This window comes from Rhipicephalus microplus, chromosome X (genome assembly GCF_043290135.1).
Source record: "Rhipicephalus microplus isolate Deutch F79 chromosome X, USDA_Rmic, whole genome shotgun sequence".
Taxonomy (NCBI): Eukaryota; Metazoa; Arthropoda; class Arachnida; order Ixodida; family Ixodidae; genus Rhipicephalus; species Rhipicephalus microplus.
This window is the reverse complement of record NC_134710.1, coordinates 150,536,832-150,554,637: the sequence shown is the minus strand read 5'-3', so window position 1 is coordinate 150,554,637 and position 17,806 is coordinate 150,536,832. Positions and strand designations below refer to the sequence as shown.

At 45.1% G+C, this 17,806-nt stretch overlaps 1 protein-coding gene across 1 annotated transcript in view; it reads right to left on the bottom strand.

Annotated features, from left to right (window-relative positions):
• Positions 1–17,806, bottom strand: part of LOC142777007 (uncharacterized) — a 29,631-nt gene that overhangs the window by 6,063 nt on the left and 5,762 nt on the right. The window contains exon 3 of the mRNA XM_075881314.1: positions 3,093–3,191. Within this exon, the coding sequence (XP_075737429.1) occupies positions 3,093–3,191 (99 nt within the window). The remainder of the gene's footprint in view (positions 1–3,092; positions 3,192–17,806) is intronic.

The following is a 17,806-nucleotide window of genomic DNA, read 5'->3' as shown; positions in this document are numbered from 1 at the left end:
TTTTCGCCGACGGCCCTCGCCACGTCAGAACCTGCAGCGACTGTCAACGACGAAAGACACTACCGACTAGGCTAGCAGGACTTCTCCAGGCCATCGAGCCACCTCGCTGGCCGTTCCAGCAAATCAGCCTGGACTTACTGGGACAATTCCGGGAACAATTATATCACCGTAACTACTGACTACCTCACACGCTATGCCGAAACAAAGGCCCTCCCCAAGGGCAGTGCCTCCGATGTAGCAAGGTTCTTCGTCGAGAACATTGTTCTGTGTCACGGAGCTCCACAAGTCCTCATTACTGATAGAAGTACAGCCTTTACGGCGGACCTAACTCAGGCGATCCCAAGGTACAGCCAGACCAATCAACGCCGCACCACCACCTACCATCCACAGACCGACGGCCGCACCGAATGTCTTAATAAGACAATCCCTGATATGCTGGCTATGTACGTCGACGTCAAGCACAAGACGCGGGATGAAATCCTTCCATGCGTGACCTTCGCGTACAATACGGCCGTCCAAGGAACGACGCATATGACGCCGTACAAGTTGGTCTATGGAAGGAGCCCGGCAACGACGCTCGACGCTATGCTTCCAAACGTCGCTGGCGAGGAGAACCTTGACATCACCACTTACCTTCAGCGCACGGAAGAAGCTCTACAACTCGCCCACCTTCGCATCAAGTATCAGCTGGCGACCGACAGCTGCAGTTACACGGTCCCCAGGTACCAGCCCGGGGACCATGTCTGGGTATGGACTACGACGGTACTTCTACTTCTACGACGGTACTTCGGAGCGTACAGAGTATACTCCGACGACTCGGCACACTCGATTACGACGTTGTTGAACTCTCGGCACCGTGCTCGACCTGAAGGCGTCCATGTCGTGCGCCTCTAGCCATTTCATGTGTGAACCTGAGGACTGCATTTTGTTGTTGTTGCTGTACTTATTGTTTATTGTCTTTATTATTGAACTTTCGTCTTCGGGACCATGCTTTTTTCAGACGGGTGCAATGCCACGTTCCTTTCCTCAAGTTTTGTTATCAACCCGTTACACTAAGTTCAGCGCAAACCGCGCCTACGATGTTCGAGAAGCTTCGAGGCTTCAGTAGATCGTTTTGTTAAGATTACGCCAACTTCAGGAAGGTCACAGATTATTCGGGAACCTACGCCGACGCTAGCGATAAGCTAGAGTATTTGATTACAAGGGTATAAATGCCGACACGCTTCGCCACTTGTCAGTTGATTGACGGCCGACGCTCCGTTCGCCACTATCAGATTGATGATTGATATGTGGGGTTTAACGTCCCGAAACCACTATATGATTATGAGAGACGCTGTAGTGGAGGGCTCCGCAAGTTTTGACCACCTGGGGTTCTTTAACGTGCACCCAAATCTGAGCACACGGGCCTACAACATTTCCGCCTTTATCAGAAATGCAGCCACCGCAGCCGGGATTCAATCCCGCGACCTGCGGGTCAGCAGCCGAGTACCTTGGCCACTGAACCGCTGCGGCGGGGCCGCCGCTATCAGTGCAAAACTGCTACTGGAATCCGACTTTCCGTTCACCGGGCACAGGTTTGCCCAAATAAACAGTTTTATCTCAACATACAGCTTCTTGTCTTCGCCCACGTCACGACCCCGTGACAATATTCAAAAGGAGGGTATATATATCGGGTTATGTATTGCTCCAATCTTAAGTGACTTGTTTTTTAGCCAAACTTGACAGAACCATTTCAGGTGACCTTTTTGACAACCGAACCATGCGCATTTTAGATTGGTTGACGACTTCCTGGTTCTTCTTGACTGTGACCCCATGTCCTGTGCCTTAAATATCCTCAGCTTCATCAAGGAACGGTTCAAACCCCTCGCTTTAACTCATGAGTTGCCTGTGAATAGCACTCTCAGGTTTTTAGATATAGCTCTAGTTTTTCACAACGACCACAGTTGTTGGACGTATAAGCCAAGGAGCAATAAATCCCTGCTTCCGTACCACTTCACCCACACAAAACTCGTAAAAAGAGGCATTGTGGACTTGTGCTTTAGCAATGCTTTACAGAAGTCTTGTCCACATCTAATGGCTGCTAGTTTTAAAGAGCAAGCAGTGCAACTTTCAAATGCTGGCTACCCCTTCCACGTGCAGGTTTTTGTCGTGGAAAATTCGGTCAAGGTACTTCAGACCTCGGACCAAGTCCTCCCCCAGGTTGAGCCATTAAGGCCCCGGAAGGTGGCCGTAGTTTCCTATCTGCATGGAATCTCCCACAAATTAAAAAAAAAGGTGGGGATTGTGCCAATGTAACGGTGGTTTTATCTGCACCCCAAAAAGTTGTCTTACTTGTGTATGAAGGTTGTTCCAGGTTGTTCTAAAAAGCACAAGACCCTGCTTGTCACGTGTGCTGAAAATATAATCTATCAGATACCTCTTTCACGAGGCAAGCACTACATAGGACAAACTGCCCGCTGTATTGATTACCGGCTCCGTGAACACTCGTGCAACGTCAGGAATGGTTGCGATGGTTTTTTGGCACTGCCATGCAGTACGTGTGGTTCCAAACCACTTTTTTGTGATACCGTAATTGTTGGTAAAAGCAGAAATAAAATAACAAGGGAGATTATTGAGGCAGATAAGATTAGTAGATTAGGGCTGAACTGTGTCAGCACTCCCTCCATCGGGCTTTGCCAAAGAGAATTGTCCTTTTTACGCTTGTAAGTTTTCGCGCATGGCATTTGTGAATTTGAAAGCCATTCTGTCTGCTTTTTTTTGCATTTCGGGAGTATATATATGTACGTTCTACGAAATAAATATTTGTTGGAAGTTAACGCTCCCCCTTTTCCCCTTCCCTTGTCCTGTGTCTCAGTTTTTGCGCACTACGATAATATTAGTTAGGAATTACCAACACGCCCAACTACACACGCTTGAGCATATACGTTAAGTGACCTTCAGATGGACTTTAAGTACACCCCCCCCCCTTCACACGCGCAAACAGTACGGCATCCTCTTTAATAAGTATAGATTAATTTATGAGCACACAGAACACACCACGCGTTCTGCGTACACCAAGAAGGCACTCATAGTTGGTGGGAGAATATACGAACCGCAGCGAGCTTGCCGAAGGTGTCGTCGCCAGACTTCCAGAGGGTGTAAAACGCTGAGGTAAAGTAGAAAGCGGCGGCGATGATATTGAACAGGAACAACTGCGAAGGGTAACAATAAAAGTATTAAAGGGGACACGCGATGTAGAACCAGCCAGGCGGTACTGCGTAAATTGGGCGTCACTAGTGATAGTTAATTAGTTAGAACACACACAATGATGATAAGGAAAGTATAGAGATAGTTGTCAGAAGTAATTGTAATGTAAATGTGAAGTGGACGAAAAGATAACTTGCCGTGGGCAGGAATCGAACCTGCGACCTTAGAATAACGCGTCCAATGCTCCACCACTTATCTGCGGTGGCGGTCATGCCTCCGCCCACTTCATGGGGTATATATGTGCATTTGAACGTGCGAGCGTCAGTAAGTGCCGCCTGTTATACCATTACGGCAAGTGCGGGAAACTATTTTTGCTTTTGGAATTTGGTTAGCCCGACGTTTGAATCCACATATATGTACCCTATATAGTGAGCGGAGGCATGACCACCACCACAGATCAGTAGTAGAGCATTGGACACGTTATTCTAAGGTCGCAGGTTCGATTCCTGCCCATGGCAAGTTATCTTTTCGTCCACTGCACATTTACATAACATTTACTTGTAACAAAATCCTTTCCTTGGTCTGTTAGTTCTCGTGTCTACGAAAGAAAACGAGCCCTTAAATTTACACTTCGGTACTGCAACGATCCGGCAACGCAATTTTTTAGTAGAATAGTGTAACATTTAGATAAAGTGGAATACTGGACCAGTTGCCAAAACATAATGTGGGAATATACGAGTGCACAAGGTAGAAGAAAAAGCACTTGACAGGAAAGACGCTCAGGAAAGAGCGTCTTTCCTGTGAAGTGCTTCTCCTTCTGCCTTGTGCACTCATACATTTCCACATTGTGTAACGATTAGATGCATTAATCTTTTTGTGTGTGTGTTGTGCAAGCAGTACTATTCATTAGCGATCAGCAGGCCATGAGCAACGGATGATAACGACGTAACAAAAACGAACGAAACGATTCATTACATTGTACTGGCTTTGCAGCCACCTTTAAAGGAACGGGAACGACAGATTCTTTTTTTTTTTTTGCTTCTCATGGTTTAGATAATGCACGCACCACACAAATAATAAAGTTCCTGAACGACGTTGTTCTTTCAATTAGTGTATTCCAACAAAAGCCGTTGTACATTCGCTGTGGACTAAACGCAAGTACGGCCGCATAGCTTCCTGTATTTGTCAACTGGGCAAATACCTTACACGTAAATTTTTGTTACTTCCTACGCCAGACGTGTAATCAGACAGCGCTGCATCTAAGATCGAGCACGCTTGCCCTGCTTTGACTCAAGCACAATAGAGTGCGCTATCGTGCCTCACGGCTTAATGCAACAAGCATATTTCGCTCTAAAAGGTATTTCTCAAGCCTTGTAAGCCTTTTTTTGGGCGCATGTCAGATCAAAACATTTTCTGCAAAGGGATTCGCCATGTGGCCTGTATAGGTTACACAATACCGTCAATTGTACTGTGTAAGTTCATGCAGACGATAGTCTGAGTAACCGAGGCCCTACAATAAAAGAAATAATAATGTTCTCGCATTTTAAAATGGTATTGCAATCGGGGACTGCACAAGTAACGTGCCTAAAGACGTGCAATACACAAAACTTGAGTGATATGTGGCGTTGAACGTCCCGAAATTGATTGATATGTGAGGTTTAACGTCCCAAAACCACCATTTGATTACGAGAGACGCGAACGTCCCGAAATCACCATATGATTATGAGAGGCGCTGTAGTGGAAGGCTCCGGAAATTTTGACATGTGCACCTTTGGTTCTTTAACGTGCACCCAAATCTGAGCGCACGGGCCTACAACATTTCCGCCTCCATCGGAAATGCAGCCGCCGCAGCCGGTATTCGATCCCGCGACCTGTGGGTCAGCAGCCGAGTACCTAATACACAAAACTTAACGTTTCATTTATTTCTGTATACATCTAGAACACTTTTAATTTGCCTATAATGCTGGCTTCAACGAGTAAACACGAGTCAACCAAATTGATTTGCTCGTTACTAAAGAAATCATTCCAGCAGTCCGCACATCTGTGCGTCAAGAGATACTGATACAGAATAACTTATCTTACGTAGCGGACTGAGATGATTGCATGACTGCTCTAGCGGGTAAACGCCATATTCTGCATATGACCAAATGTATTCGTCATTTCAGATCTCGACTTTAGAAAGCGTGTGAGAAGTATTTATTATTATTATTATTATTATTATTATTATTATTATTATTATTATTATTATTATTATTATTATTATTATTATTATTATTATTATTATTATTATTATTATTATTATTATTATTATTATTATATGATAAATGCGACGCACATCAGCGCAACTTGAAACATGGCCAGACTAGTCTAGTACACTATATAGTCATACGAACTCTTCGGACACTACTTTCGTAAAAGCGTGAGTTCTTAATCAGGTGCATAAGCGCAGATTATTATGTACACGGGTCTCGAATAGTTATTTCGCAATTCAAAGGTCCCCACCGCTGTAGCCTACGGACAGAAGCACTCGGGTGCTGACCGGCATGTCGTGGGACCAAATTCCGGCTGCAGCGGCTGCATTTTCGATGGAGGTGAAAATGCGGTTGGCCACCTGTGCTCAGATTTGGTTGCACGTTGAATATCCCAGGAACTCGAAATTTCCGGAGCTTTCCACTGCAGCGTTTCATAATCATATTGTGGTTTTGAAACGTTAAACCCCAGATATTATTATAATATTGAGTTCAATACAATTGCTGAAAGAAGCCAAAAACGTGGTTTGGTTACCTCCTCCCCCCTCTCCACAAAAAAAAAATCTGAAATAAAAGATTTGAAATTCGACAGATCCCACGTACCTGGGAATCGACGTTATGCGAAGCATGCGGAGGGAAGGTGACCATGTTGCAATTTTTTGATAGAGCGACACGTCATGAAATGACTCTAAATATATCTAAAAAATTTTCACGCACATACTTATGTTGAAAAGCTGCACATGTTTATATAACCAGTTATTTGCACTTGCGCGACGATGCCAACTGGAACATGCGTATTAGCAACACCAAAAGCTGATATGAAGGGCTGATGCTTGCGAGGATTCTGCCCTGGACACTGCTACATTAATCAACTTCAGTGCATGGCAACTAACCACAATTGATGTTAACTCGACGTGACCACTGTATCAAAGGGACACACGCGCAATGTTTATAAAATTGGGCAGGCAGCACTGCAACCACAATTGACGTTTGACGAAGATTAGCGCCTATATAAAAAAAAGTAGTTCCGCGACCTGGCATGGCTCAGTGGTAAAATTCTTCATTGCCACGCAGAATGCTTGGGTTCGATTCCAGCTCGGACCTTTACATTTATTCTTTGCATTTGTCTTGTCGACGGTATACCGATGTCGGCGATTCCTTAGTGCTTGCGCATTAAAATTACCCATGAGTGTTCTCGTTGTTTCTGAGTAGACACTAAGTGTCAGTCGCCTGTGGCACATACCTTCATACCAGGGGCACATACCCGCCCGTAGGTATGTGCCACAATCTTCCGGCAAGTGTTTGACGACGTACACGACGGTATTGTGACATTATTAATGTCCTGACCAGCGCTTCACATTCGTCAAAACATCTTACTTTCCCATGCTAAATTTGGTTTACGTCAAGTTAAGGGGGTGACCACGAGAGCACCCAAACGCAAGCGGCTACATAGATAGATAGATACGCTTGAAGTCGCCAAATCTCGCTAAGAAATGCTTCGCATTTAAAAAAGTGGGACACGGACTTCGGAACAGAGCATCGGCTTTCGCGATTGATCAGCAGCCGCTATGCGCGAGGGCGTAATTCTGCATTTTCTTGCGTATCCATCGGTATAGTGGCTGGAATAGGAACGTGTGATGAGTGGCAAGCGGCGCCTACTGAGCGCATTGAAACCTCCGAGAAGGAGCCGCGTGGGGGCGCGCGCAATCGTTTATACTGATGTCACATAGGATGTACGATAAGCTCAGGGGAATGCACATAGATGAAGGTGGCTCCAGAAGTCTGGGTAGTGATCACAAACGTATCAAGCTAAGTTTTGGAAGAGCAGTGAAAGTGGGAAGGAGGCAAGATAAGCAACTACAGGAAAAATTTTATTCAAAAAGGCAAATAGAAATAGCTCCTAAACAAATTGAGAAAGTAATCACTGAGAATAATAAAACAATGTGGACCTACATTAATAATTAGACTGTTTGAGCTAGAGCTTGCTAAGGCACGTGACAAGTCACCCCAGAAAAGAAGACACAAACCCAAGAGTTGGCGGGATGATGAAGTTAAGAGAGCCATAGCAAAACGTCAGGAAGCTTCTATAGAGAACACAGACATGCTTACCAGCGGGGTGAACCGACATATGGCGTTGAAAGAAAATGGGAAATCTTTCCAAGCTGTAGAAGGGATGCATCCCTTCTGATCAATGAAAAGGTTAGAAGAAAACGAGCTCAGTGGCTTGCAGAAGTACATAAAAAAGATAGAAAGGCAGCTGCGAAATTTCGGAACCATCTAAACTCCCTAAGAGATGAGACAGGCCTAGAGCAGAGGTTTATAACTACAGCTCAAGGTGCTAGGCTAGAAGGGGACGAAGCTATTGAATATATAAGAACAAGGGTGACAGAAAAATTTCAACAAAGAAGTGATTTATGCATCACAATAGACAAGAATGAATCAAGTGGCGCAATGGCTTCATTTTCACAACGAGAATGGGAAAGGGCTGAGAAGAGGATTCCTAGTAGTACATGAACAGGCCCAGATGGCATTCCAATTATGTTGATAAAGAAATTAAATCCGAAGCCTAAGCAGGCTTTGAGAGAGGCAGTGAGCAAAATAATAATCGATGGTGAAGTCCCCGATGGATTGAAACTTAGCAGGATGAACATTATCTATAAAAGGAAACGGGGACAAAGCTGACATAAAGAACTACCGTCCTATAACAGTGACATCAGTGGTCTACAGGCTGGCGATGCAGATTATAAAGGAAAGACTACAGGCATGGATATAGGATGAGGAGGTGCAGGGGAAACTGCAGAATGGGTTTAGGAAACACAGGATGTTGGAAGACATTCTGTTCTCACTGACGCAGTGCATCGAAATAACAGAAAAGGAACACAAGCTCATGTGGCTAGCATTTTTGGATATCAAGGGAGCGTACGATAGCGTGGTTCAAAAGGACTTGTGGGAAATACTGGACACGCTAGGTGTGGAAGATGGAGTCGCTAATCTTTTAAAGGATATCTATAAAGGTAACGAGGCAGTTATAAAGTGGGAAAAACAGGTATCCAAGCCTGCAGAGGTAAAACGGGGGCTTAGGCAGGGGTGTCTTATGTCACCCCTATTATTCATGATGTACCTACAAGGATTAGAGGCCAAATTAGAGAGAAGTGGACTGGGCTTCAACCTCTCTTTCGTCAAACAAGGCAAACTCATTGAACCGGCACTACCAGCATTGATGTACGCAGATGATATAGTGCTAATAGCCGAAAACAAGGAAGATTTGCAGAGATCGATGGACATCTGCGGTAATGAGAGAGATAGGTTAGATTTCAGATTCAGTAAGAAAAAATCAGCAGTCATGATTTTTAATGATAATGAAGGTAGTGAGCTTAGAATACAGGAGGTCACGCTATAGAGATAACAGATAAATACAAATATCTGGGCGTATGAATAAGCAATGGGGCCGAGTACATAAGGAAACATGAAATATACGTGACGACTGAAGGTAACATGAATGCAGCGGTGATGAAAAACAGGGCACTATGGAATCACAATGGGTATGATGTTGTGAGAGGAATGTGGAAAAGGGTCATGGTCCCTGGTCTGACGTTCGGCAATGTGGTCATGTGCATGAGATCAGAAGTTCAAGCAAGATTAGAAATTAAGCAACGTGGAATAGGTATGACTGCCTTAGGAGCTCACAGAAGTACACCAAATCAGGGAGTACGAGGTGATATGGGATGGACATCATTTGAGGGCAGGGAAGCTAGAAGCAAGATAAAATTTGAGAAGCGATTGAGAGAAATGGGGGAGGAGCATTGGGCAAGGAAGGTTTTCAGTACTTGTACATGAAGAATGTTGATACAAAATGGAGGAAGCGAATCAGGAAATAGACTGGTAAATACTTAGAAAACAGCAGGTGGCCAAACCAAAAAGAACAATCGGTTAAAAAGAAAGTGAAGGAAACGGAGACTGACATGTGGAGAATTGGCATGATTAAGAAGTCCGCACTAGAGATCCATCGAACTTTTAAGCAGGAAATTGCCAAGGAAAGGATCTATGATAATGTTCGGGGTAGTTCTCTACTGTTTGAGGCCCGCACGGGAGTATTGCAAACCAAGACATATCGGGCCAAATACGAAGGGGTAGACACAGTATGCAGTGCATGTGGAGAGGAGGAAACTGCCGAACACCTAATAATGTTCTGTAAAGGGCTTCACCCTATAGTTTACAATGATGGCGCAGAGTTTTTCAAAGCACTGTTGTTTAGGGACAGGCAGGGCAAAATAGTCTTTAAACGGGTAGAATTAACTCGAAGAAGGTTATCTGATTGGTTGCTGAAGTCCAGACACGAGTGAAAATTACACCCTTCGCTGCAAAGTACCAGTCCTCAATTTTACTATTTAAAGGGAAAAAAGATAAATATAGTGGTTAGTTCACTAAGTATTGCGGCTAGGTGGCGTGAGCCGCCACCCGATCTAGAGGGTACAGCCACATCCATCCATCCATCCATCCATCCATCCATCCATCCATCCATCCATCCATCCATCCATCCATCCATCCATCCACCCATCCATCCATCCATCCATCCATCCATCCATCCATCCATCCATCCATCCATCCATCCGTCTGTCCGTCCATCCATCCATCCATCCATCCATCCATCCATCCATCCATCCATCCATCCATCCATCCATCCATCCATCCATCCATCCATCCATCCATCCATTAATCCATCCATCCATCCGTCCATTCGTCCGTCCGTCCGTCTGTCCATCCATCCATCCGTCCATCCGTCCGTCCACGTTGTTTGCACGTTTCCAACTGTTTCGTCGGCGCGTTCGTCCTCGTTTTATTTAATTGCGGTGGCACTCTGACACCGACGCTTCTACATGCACTCTCATGGCGCGAAGAGAAAGTGATTGCTTCGTCCCGGGGCTCGCTGCAGGCTACAAGTCAGCTAAAAAGAAGCATGCGTTGTTTGGCCTTCCAAAGGATGAAGCTCTGTTATTGCAGAGGCGGAGAGTGATCCCGGGCGCTGACAAGCTGCTTCAGGAAAACTCTGCTGTGTGAGAGCTACACTTCAGCGAGAGGTACATCTCCTGGCACTTCGAGCACACTGTGAATGGCGAAATTGCTCGCATTGAAAGGGGTAGGCCCATAGGTGTGCTTGCCGTTAGGGGGTGGGGGGGGGGGGCGAAGATTCATTGCAGGGCGCTTCCTCCCTATTAATTCAGTCTATGAGGCAGATTTTACGCCCCTTTTCAGATGACTAAAAGAGTGCCTTGCTGCCTAGTCAATGTATAGAACAGATTTAGCACCCCCCTCCCAGGTGGCGAACACAATTTGTGGCCCTCGTGCGGGCGCCAATGTGTAGGCCTTTTGGAGACGCTCTTCAAATTTGTAGGCGCCCTTGAAATCACTTCTTCAAAGTGGTTTAGCTATCATGAGCTTCACAGTCACAGCTTGGAAAATCTTGTTTCCTGCCTGAAAAAAAAAAGTCACCCTGGGCTGCGCACAACATGGTCAGAGCCTCACCAATCAAGTAACCAAGGTTTTTTTCTGCTGACCCATTTGACTTTTTACACAAAGGTACTCCACAAGGAGCGAGCATGTTCCCGTGAAAAGAGGAAATACCTGAAGCTCAGCCACATCACCTAGGCTTGCAGCCCAATGTTCTGTGGGGCGCTTGTGAACTACAAAACTTTTTTTTTCTTGGGGATAAAAAAGGACGCGCGACCCATTATTAAGAATGCATTGTGTAAACAGATAGTGAGTCACTACTCGGAAACGCGTTGTATGACCTGTGTGCAGAAAATAGAATGTTTTCATCCAGATACAGCTCGTGATTTTCGTCTCTGAGTATGACGTTATGAATGATGAGGCTTTATTTACAGATTAGTGCTTGAGGAAATGACGGTTCACCGTGGAAAGTGTTGCAAGCAATAGCTCACAACTGAGTTCATCATTCCACCCTTCTACCACTTCATATCGATGAAATGTTTTAGTGCCGTCACGCGCTCACTTTCGGCATCCTGTCAACCTGACGATATTTCATTTCAGTCGCGCACCCGCGTAGGTATATCCTGTTTTCCAGAAGATAATTACCACATTTTCTCGGTCGCCATTTGAGGCCGTGCACGAGCAAAAAATATATATATTTTAAATGTTTCATATTGCCTGCGCGCGTGGTTGATTCCCGTCTCTGCGCAGTGCTTTGCTGCCTTTGGTGACGTATGGATGGATAGATGGATTGATGTGGCTGTACCCTTTAGATCGGGCGGCTGCTAACGCCACCTAGCCGTAATACTTGCAAACGTGTGCTAGCGCCATCTGGAGGTTTACGCCCAAGGCGTTAGGCGCTAGCCGGCGCGTTCATCACACTTTTCTATTCTAGACACTGCAGCATCAGTATCTATAGTTCATTAGCAAATGTGCCACACTGTTAGTGTTTAAATGATATGCGGACATACTGTTTTATTTCATACGCGGCTGCTAACGTAGAGTTTGGTTTAAAGTTCATGCAGGATATTCGCAAAAAAACATGTCATTACACATTGCGTTCACAAGGCAATATTTAAGCTAATCCTGATGAGGAACGTGCGCATTAGCGATATCGACCCAGAAATGACGCACCTACACAAAATAAAAAAGTGAATTCGGCAGCCTATGTTAAAGGTTTCTGTTATAAGGTTTAAGCATTCTAGGAGTTCAATACACTGGCAATAAATGTGTATCGTGTCTGAGTCAGTTGCAACCTTCTTAACATGCCTGTTAAGTGTGTATGACCTAAGCTTTAATTGACGCTTTCAAACACCTATCAAATAAATTATCTATTAGTGCATTGATAAAGTCACGATATGTTTACAATCTGCACAGTCAAGAACTTTATACAGATAAATGAAACGCAACGTCAATTTTTGCAACATATCAGCACAACATCAGTATTGAATTTCAGCATAGATTGATTGATATGTAGGGTTTAACGTCCCAAAACCACCATGTGATTATGAGAGACGCCGCAGTGGAGGGCTTAGGAAATTTCGACCACCTGGGTTGCTTTAACGTGCACCAAATCTGAGCACACGGGCCCACAACATTTCCGCCTCCATCGGAAATACAGCCGCCGCAGCCGGGATTCGATCCCGCGACCTGCGGGTCGGCAGCCGAGTACCTTAGCCACTAGACTATCGCGGCGGGTCTGTGTGAACGAAATTCGAAAGGGTATTTTCAATTTTTAGATAAATATTAATATTTGAAATTTTGTCTAAACGGCGATATCATTTCCGACACCGTTCACCCTAGTCCGAAAAGATAGTTCGATGAAGTCACTCTCAGAATGCTTTTCTCACACGACAGCCTTCGGATTCAGCCTTTGACTGCCCTCTTGATCCTCCTTTTTCATTCAGGAAACCGTGCTGGATCCGTTAGTGCGGGGAACAAGACACCTTTTCCTTGTTCGACCGATAACTTCTTTCACACAGCGGCACAATACACGTCCTTTCTTTGCATTGCCGCTTAGCTTTTTACATCTTAGAGTGTTGCAGTGTACATATGGCACCGTCGAACTTCACAGTAAATCAGATGGCAGCTGTCACACACTGATTTCAAACGTGGCGAGGCACCGGCAGCAACAGGACGAGAGGAATTTCGCGCGTTCGTGCACTCTCTCGACACGCAGCGCCGCTTGTGGCATCTGAATGCAGTTATCACATGCGCGGCCACCCTCTTTCGTATGGAATGCGCGCGCTCGGCAGTATGTTTCAAGACACGTTACTGGTAAGTGTTCTGTGGGTACGTCATCTCGCAATTGGTCGGCGCATTTCTTGGTGGCTGCGAGGAGTCGCAGCCGTCAAAAAATGCGCAGACCATTTGCTAAATGACGCACCTATCATCGTTTTTCACTTCTTTTTTTAAGTCTTGCAATAGCCTCGTTAGGAGGACAAGGAATAGACAAGTTCGACATCAATTTTTTGCAAAGAAGAAATCTTAATAATAAGTGCAATTTTCTGTATCCACTCTGCATCATGTTCCGCTAAGGACCTTTAATGCGTTACAACAGAAAACAGTAGAATATGTTTCAAAAATGTTGTCTTTTTGCATTTGTTTGGCACAAAAGCTACATCCATGTGGATTAGATGTGCTTTACATGTATTCACACCGTGGGTGCTTGGGTGTGTAGCCTAGTGGTAAAGACACTCGCTTTCGGGGCATGAGGTTGCCGGGTCAAACCCTGCGTCTGAGAGAAAAAAAAAAGTTTATTTCATTTGCGCTGAAGACATTATCGGGTCTGACCAACCACTCATGGCGCTGAAAGCAGCCCCAGTAGCTGGGCCGCAGGGCCCTACGGGAGTGTCCGCTCTTCATGTATGTTTCTCTATGCGATGTCAGTGCACGTTAAAGAACACCAGATAGTCAAAATTTTGAAGCCCTCCATTACGGCGTCTCTCATGGTAGAATACTCAGTAGTAGAATACTACACACTAAACGAATGAAATAACCTCAAAAACTGGGTAAACCATTTTTCCTCTAGCGCACTACCTTTCCTGGGATTTATTTTACCACCTACTATCGAGGTAAAAATTTACTCTCGTGCTGAGTTTTTGAACGTAGGGAGAGTAGTAATTATTTACCCCAATGAGGTTTTCAGCGAGTATAGAGAGTAAATTTTTACTGCCTTCACAAGGCTTTTGAGGTGATTTATGGGAGTTATTTACTGTGGTAAAAAAATAAAAATTAACGGGTGCATTCGCCCAGAGTCGACAAATTTATTAAATAGCAGAATTGAATGAATTTATTAAACGGCAGAATTGGCGACACATAGGTACACATACAGACACACGCACACACAACAAAGGCTGAATACACCACTCGAACAGACTGCATGCGTTCTCAACTACACTTTGGCAATCCGGTATATATAGGCAAGACTTTTTGACCGGCCCTGTAGTGCCAGTAGGAGAGCTCTTTTTTTGCATTGATTAACAACAACGGTTGAAGGTGCAAGCGTAAACTTTAGGTGGGCTGCAGGGCACTAAATGTCACACCGACCTTTTATGATAAATCTACACGATCTCACCTTTTTGATTATCCAATAATTGCTTGGCACACCGGGCTCTTTGCCCCACGCGTGTTAGCACTGCTGATGCACAAGTCCACAAAATATACCTAAGTACGCACAAAGCATGGTAGCTGAATGATTTTCATTGAGCGACGGTGCACAAACACAGTAGCACCACGTATTCATCACAACAGGCGTAGAGGAGCGGTGCACGCCTGCACACAAGCTTCTTACCGACGGCGTACTAGGCCTTTTCAAGGAGCACGGCTATCCGATGAAACACAGCTGGCAATCACAGAACACATATCCTGTGCGAAATTCGTCGTTATTTCAGACACAAATGAACACGTGACCGCTATCTTACGGGGACGGGGCGGTGTATGCGTATACTTCCAACGAAAGACCACCGTCCGGGTTTTCTTCGTGCTCACCGGCAGCCGCTTGTTGGTTCCGTCTGCCTCGTATCGGCTTCGCGCTACATGTTTGAGAACAGTTGGAGCATGAGTTGGGCAATTCGGGCTGCACTTTACTCATGCAGACATCGCCTACTGTGGAAAAAAATATATGCGATGCTTCTTTCACCTGCCCCGGCGACACACTCCCACTGGTCACTGGCGGCCGCGGCTTGGTGCCGACGACAGAGTGAAGCATTTTGCTTATTGTTTCTCCAGTAGGCAAGCACGGACGATGACACCAGATTGATTTTGTTACCACTGGCAGATCTTCGCGATTCGGCTCGGAAGCGAGATATCCGCGACGTGCAGGTTCGGAGGCGCTCGGAAGCGCACGGTCGCTCGATGATGTAGGAAACACGTGAGATCCATCAGCCCAACCAGACACACAGATACCGAGCTTCTTGCACCGTCTGCCTCCAAGGCCACCGCCGAGCAAAAGCCAACAATTTGCGAAAATATGCAAGACAACTTTCCACAGCAGGTTTTCTTTCTTTTTTTTCTTCTTTTGAAATCCCCCCCCCCCCGTATTTTTTTCTTTTTCGTTCACAGAATGCTGTCCTCACTCGTTGTGCTTATGCTGCCCCCAGTTCCAGTGAAAGTGCGTTGACTCGAGGTCAGTCTTACACTGTAAGCAAAAACTATCCGAGTTTGGGGTTTTTGCGGCTCATGACCTCTGAAAACTCTCTCGCGTTTAAAATTACTACCTCGTGTAGGAGTAAGAGATGGTACATGACATAGTTTTACCACCACCTCTCAGGCAAGTAGTAAAAGGATGTCAAAATCCAGTTTTACCACGTAGGGAGTTTTCGATCACGTGTTTTTTAACCTGCGTTTCAGAGTTTATTACTACGTGACTGCAAGGTGCAGCTGCTTCGGTGGCTTTTGCCCCATAACCCCCATTGTGACGCTCTCAGTGAATCCTGAAGGTACGCGAGGACCACAGATCTTTTTTTTTTTTTTGCATCGCCGTGCCCTATAGGCTGCCACGCAGAGGACCCGGTTTCGAATCCCACTGTGCCTTTGGTGCTCTTTGTTTGCTTATAATTTTTCTATTTTTGATAGTGGTTACGGACACCATCGGAGGCGGCGGCGGACAACTACGGCGCACGCTACCGCTGTTGGGATCTCATAACAGACTGCGTTCATGTGCCAATGTATTGATGCATTCTCAGCCGTGCTTAGAGGAAAAGAGTCGTACGCGTGATTCGTTGTGAAATGAGCGGCTGCGGCTCTATGCCTCTGCTTAACAGCACATCAGCATTTTCGATGGCGGCTCATAGCAAGGAAGCACTGTCATCTCTTATAAGCGAGAGGCTGACGGTCCGCGCGCCTGGTTGTTTAGCTCGACGATTGGTCGATTGATTGACTGATATGTAGAGTTCAACATCCCAAAACCACTATATGATTATGAGAAACGCCGTAGTGGAGGGCTCCGAAAATTTCGACCACCTGGGGTTTTTTAACGTGCACCCAAATCTGAGCACACGAGCTTACAAAATTTCCGCCTCCATCAGAAATGCAGCCGCCGCAGCCGGGATTCGATCCCGCAACCTGCGAGTCAGCAGCCGAGTACCTTAGCCACTAGACACCACCGCGGCGACGTTGAATTTCAGCATAAAGCATGCGAGTAGTATTGCGATTTTTTTTGTTTGTTTTCAAAGGTACTCTGCCAAACACCGCACGGTGCATACCATTATATGGCTAGTGAAAGTAATCGCACATGTGAGTAATAAAGTAATATTCACAGAAATTTCATTAAATAGTATGAGTAGCAAATAGCTATCAACACGTTCTTATAATCAGCATTTTTGTATATGGATGTGCAAGATAAAATGCATTGAAACTACTATTTCATTAACTATGCTATAATGTGAACAATATAAGCTGCGTGCATGCCGTTTTTTATAGACGTGCAGTTATATAGGACTGCTTAATTATTACAGCGAGGTTTGGGAGCTTCCATTCATGTGAGCCGAACGGATTCTGCCCCCGTAAAAACCTGTCTGCTTTCGTATATACACTGATGATGTAATAATTACAACTTTTTGTTGGAAACCCTATAATACATGACTTGTATACAACTTGAGTTTACACGAATGCAACAGTGCAACAGTAACGCAAACAAAGCTGAATTAATAATTCGTCTTTTCTATTGTATTGACACGAACAATATCTATACATGATACCTTTGTTGGTGTAGATAATAACTAGGTCACATTAGTGTACGGTTTGCTAAATATGGTAATCCACATAAAAGTAAGTGACGGCGGTGCTTTATATACTTTGTTCATTTAATATAAGGCAGCACTTCCTAATATAAGGATCTACTTTATATGCTATATAAGGTGTAGCCGTGACTTATAAGGCTGGATTTGACTCCTTATATGGACCAACCGTGCCATATGTGGTTGTGTTTGACCCCATATATGAACCGATCCCGCCAGACATACATCCATACATGGTAAACAGAAGCCGCATATGTGGACATATATCCTTATATCTGGCTACATATAACATATCAGTGTCATACACGGCATTTCCGTAAGGGCTTCATTTCGAGAAAAGGCGCGTCGCGTATCTCGCTGATAACCGCAACAGTGGAGCTCACATACGAGCATATCAACAAGCTGTCTGAACGAAAACACTGACTCCCGCAAGCGGCGGTTTATTTGAGGAGCCACGCTTGGTGACGGATACCATGTCGCCTACATTTGACCGCGTATAACAGAGAAAAACTGAAGGCTGGCTATGACGCAGGTTTTTTCGCAGTGCATGGTCGTTAGCGTATAATGTTCAAAATCATTTCGCTTTTGGAAGCACTTGTTTTGACCATTTCAGAGTGAGCCACTGCATGCCATTGCATATAAGTG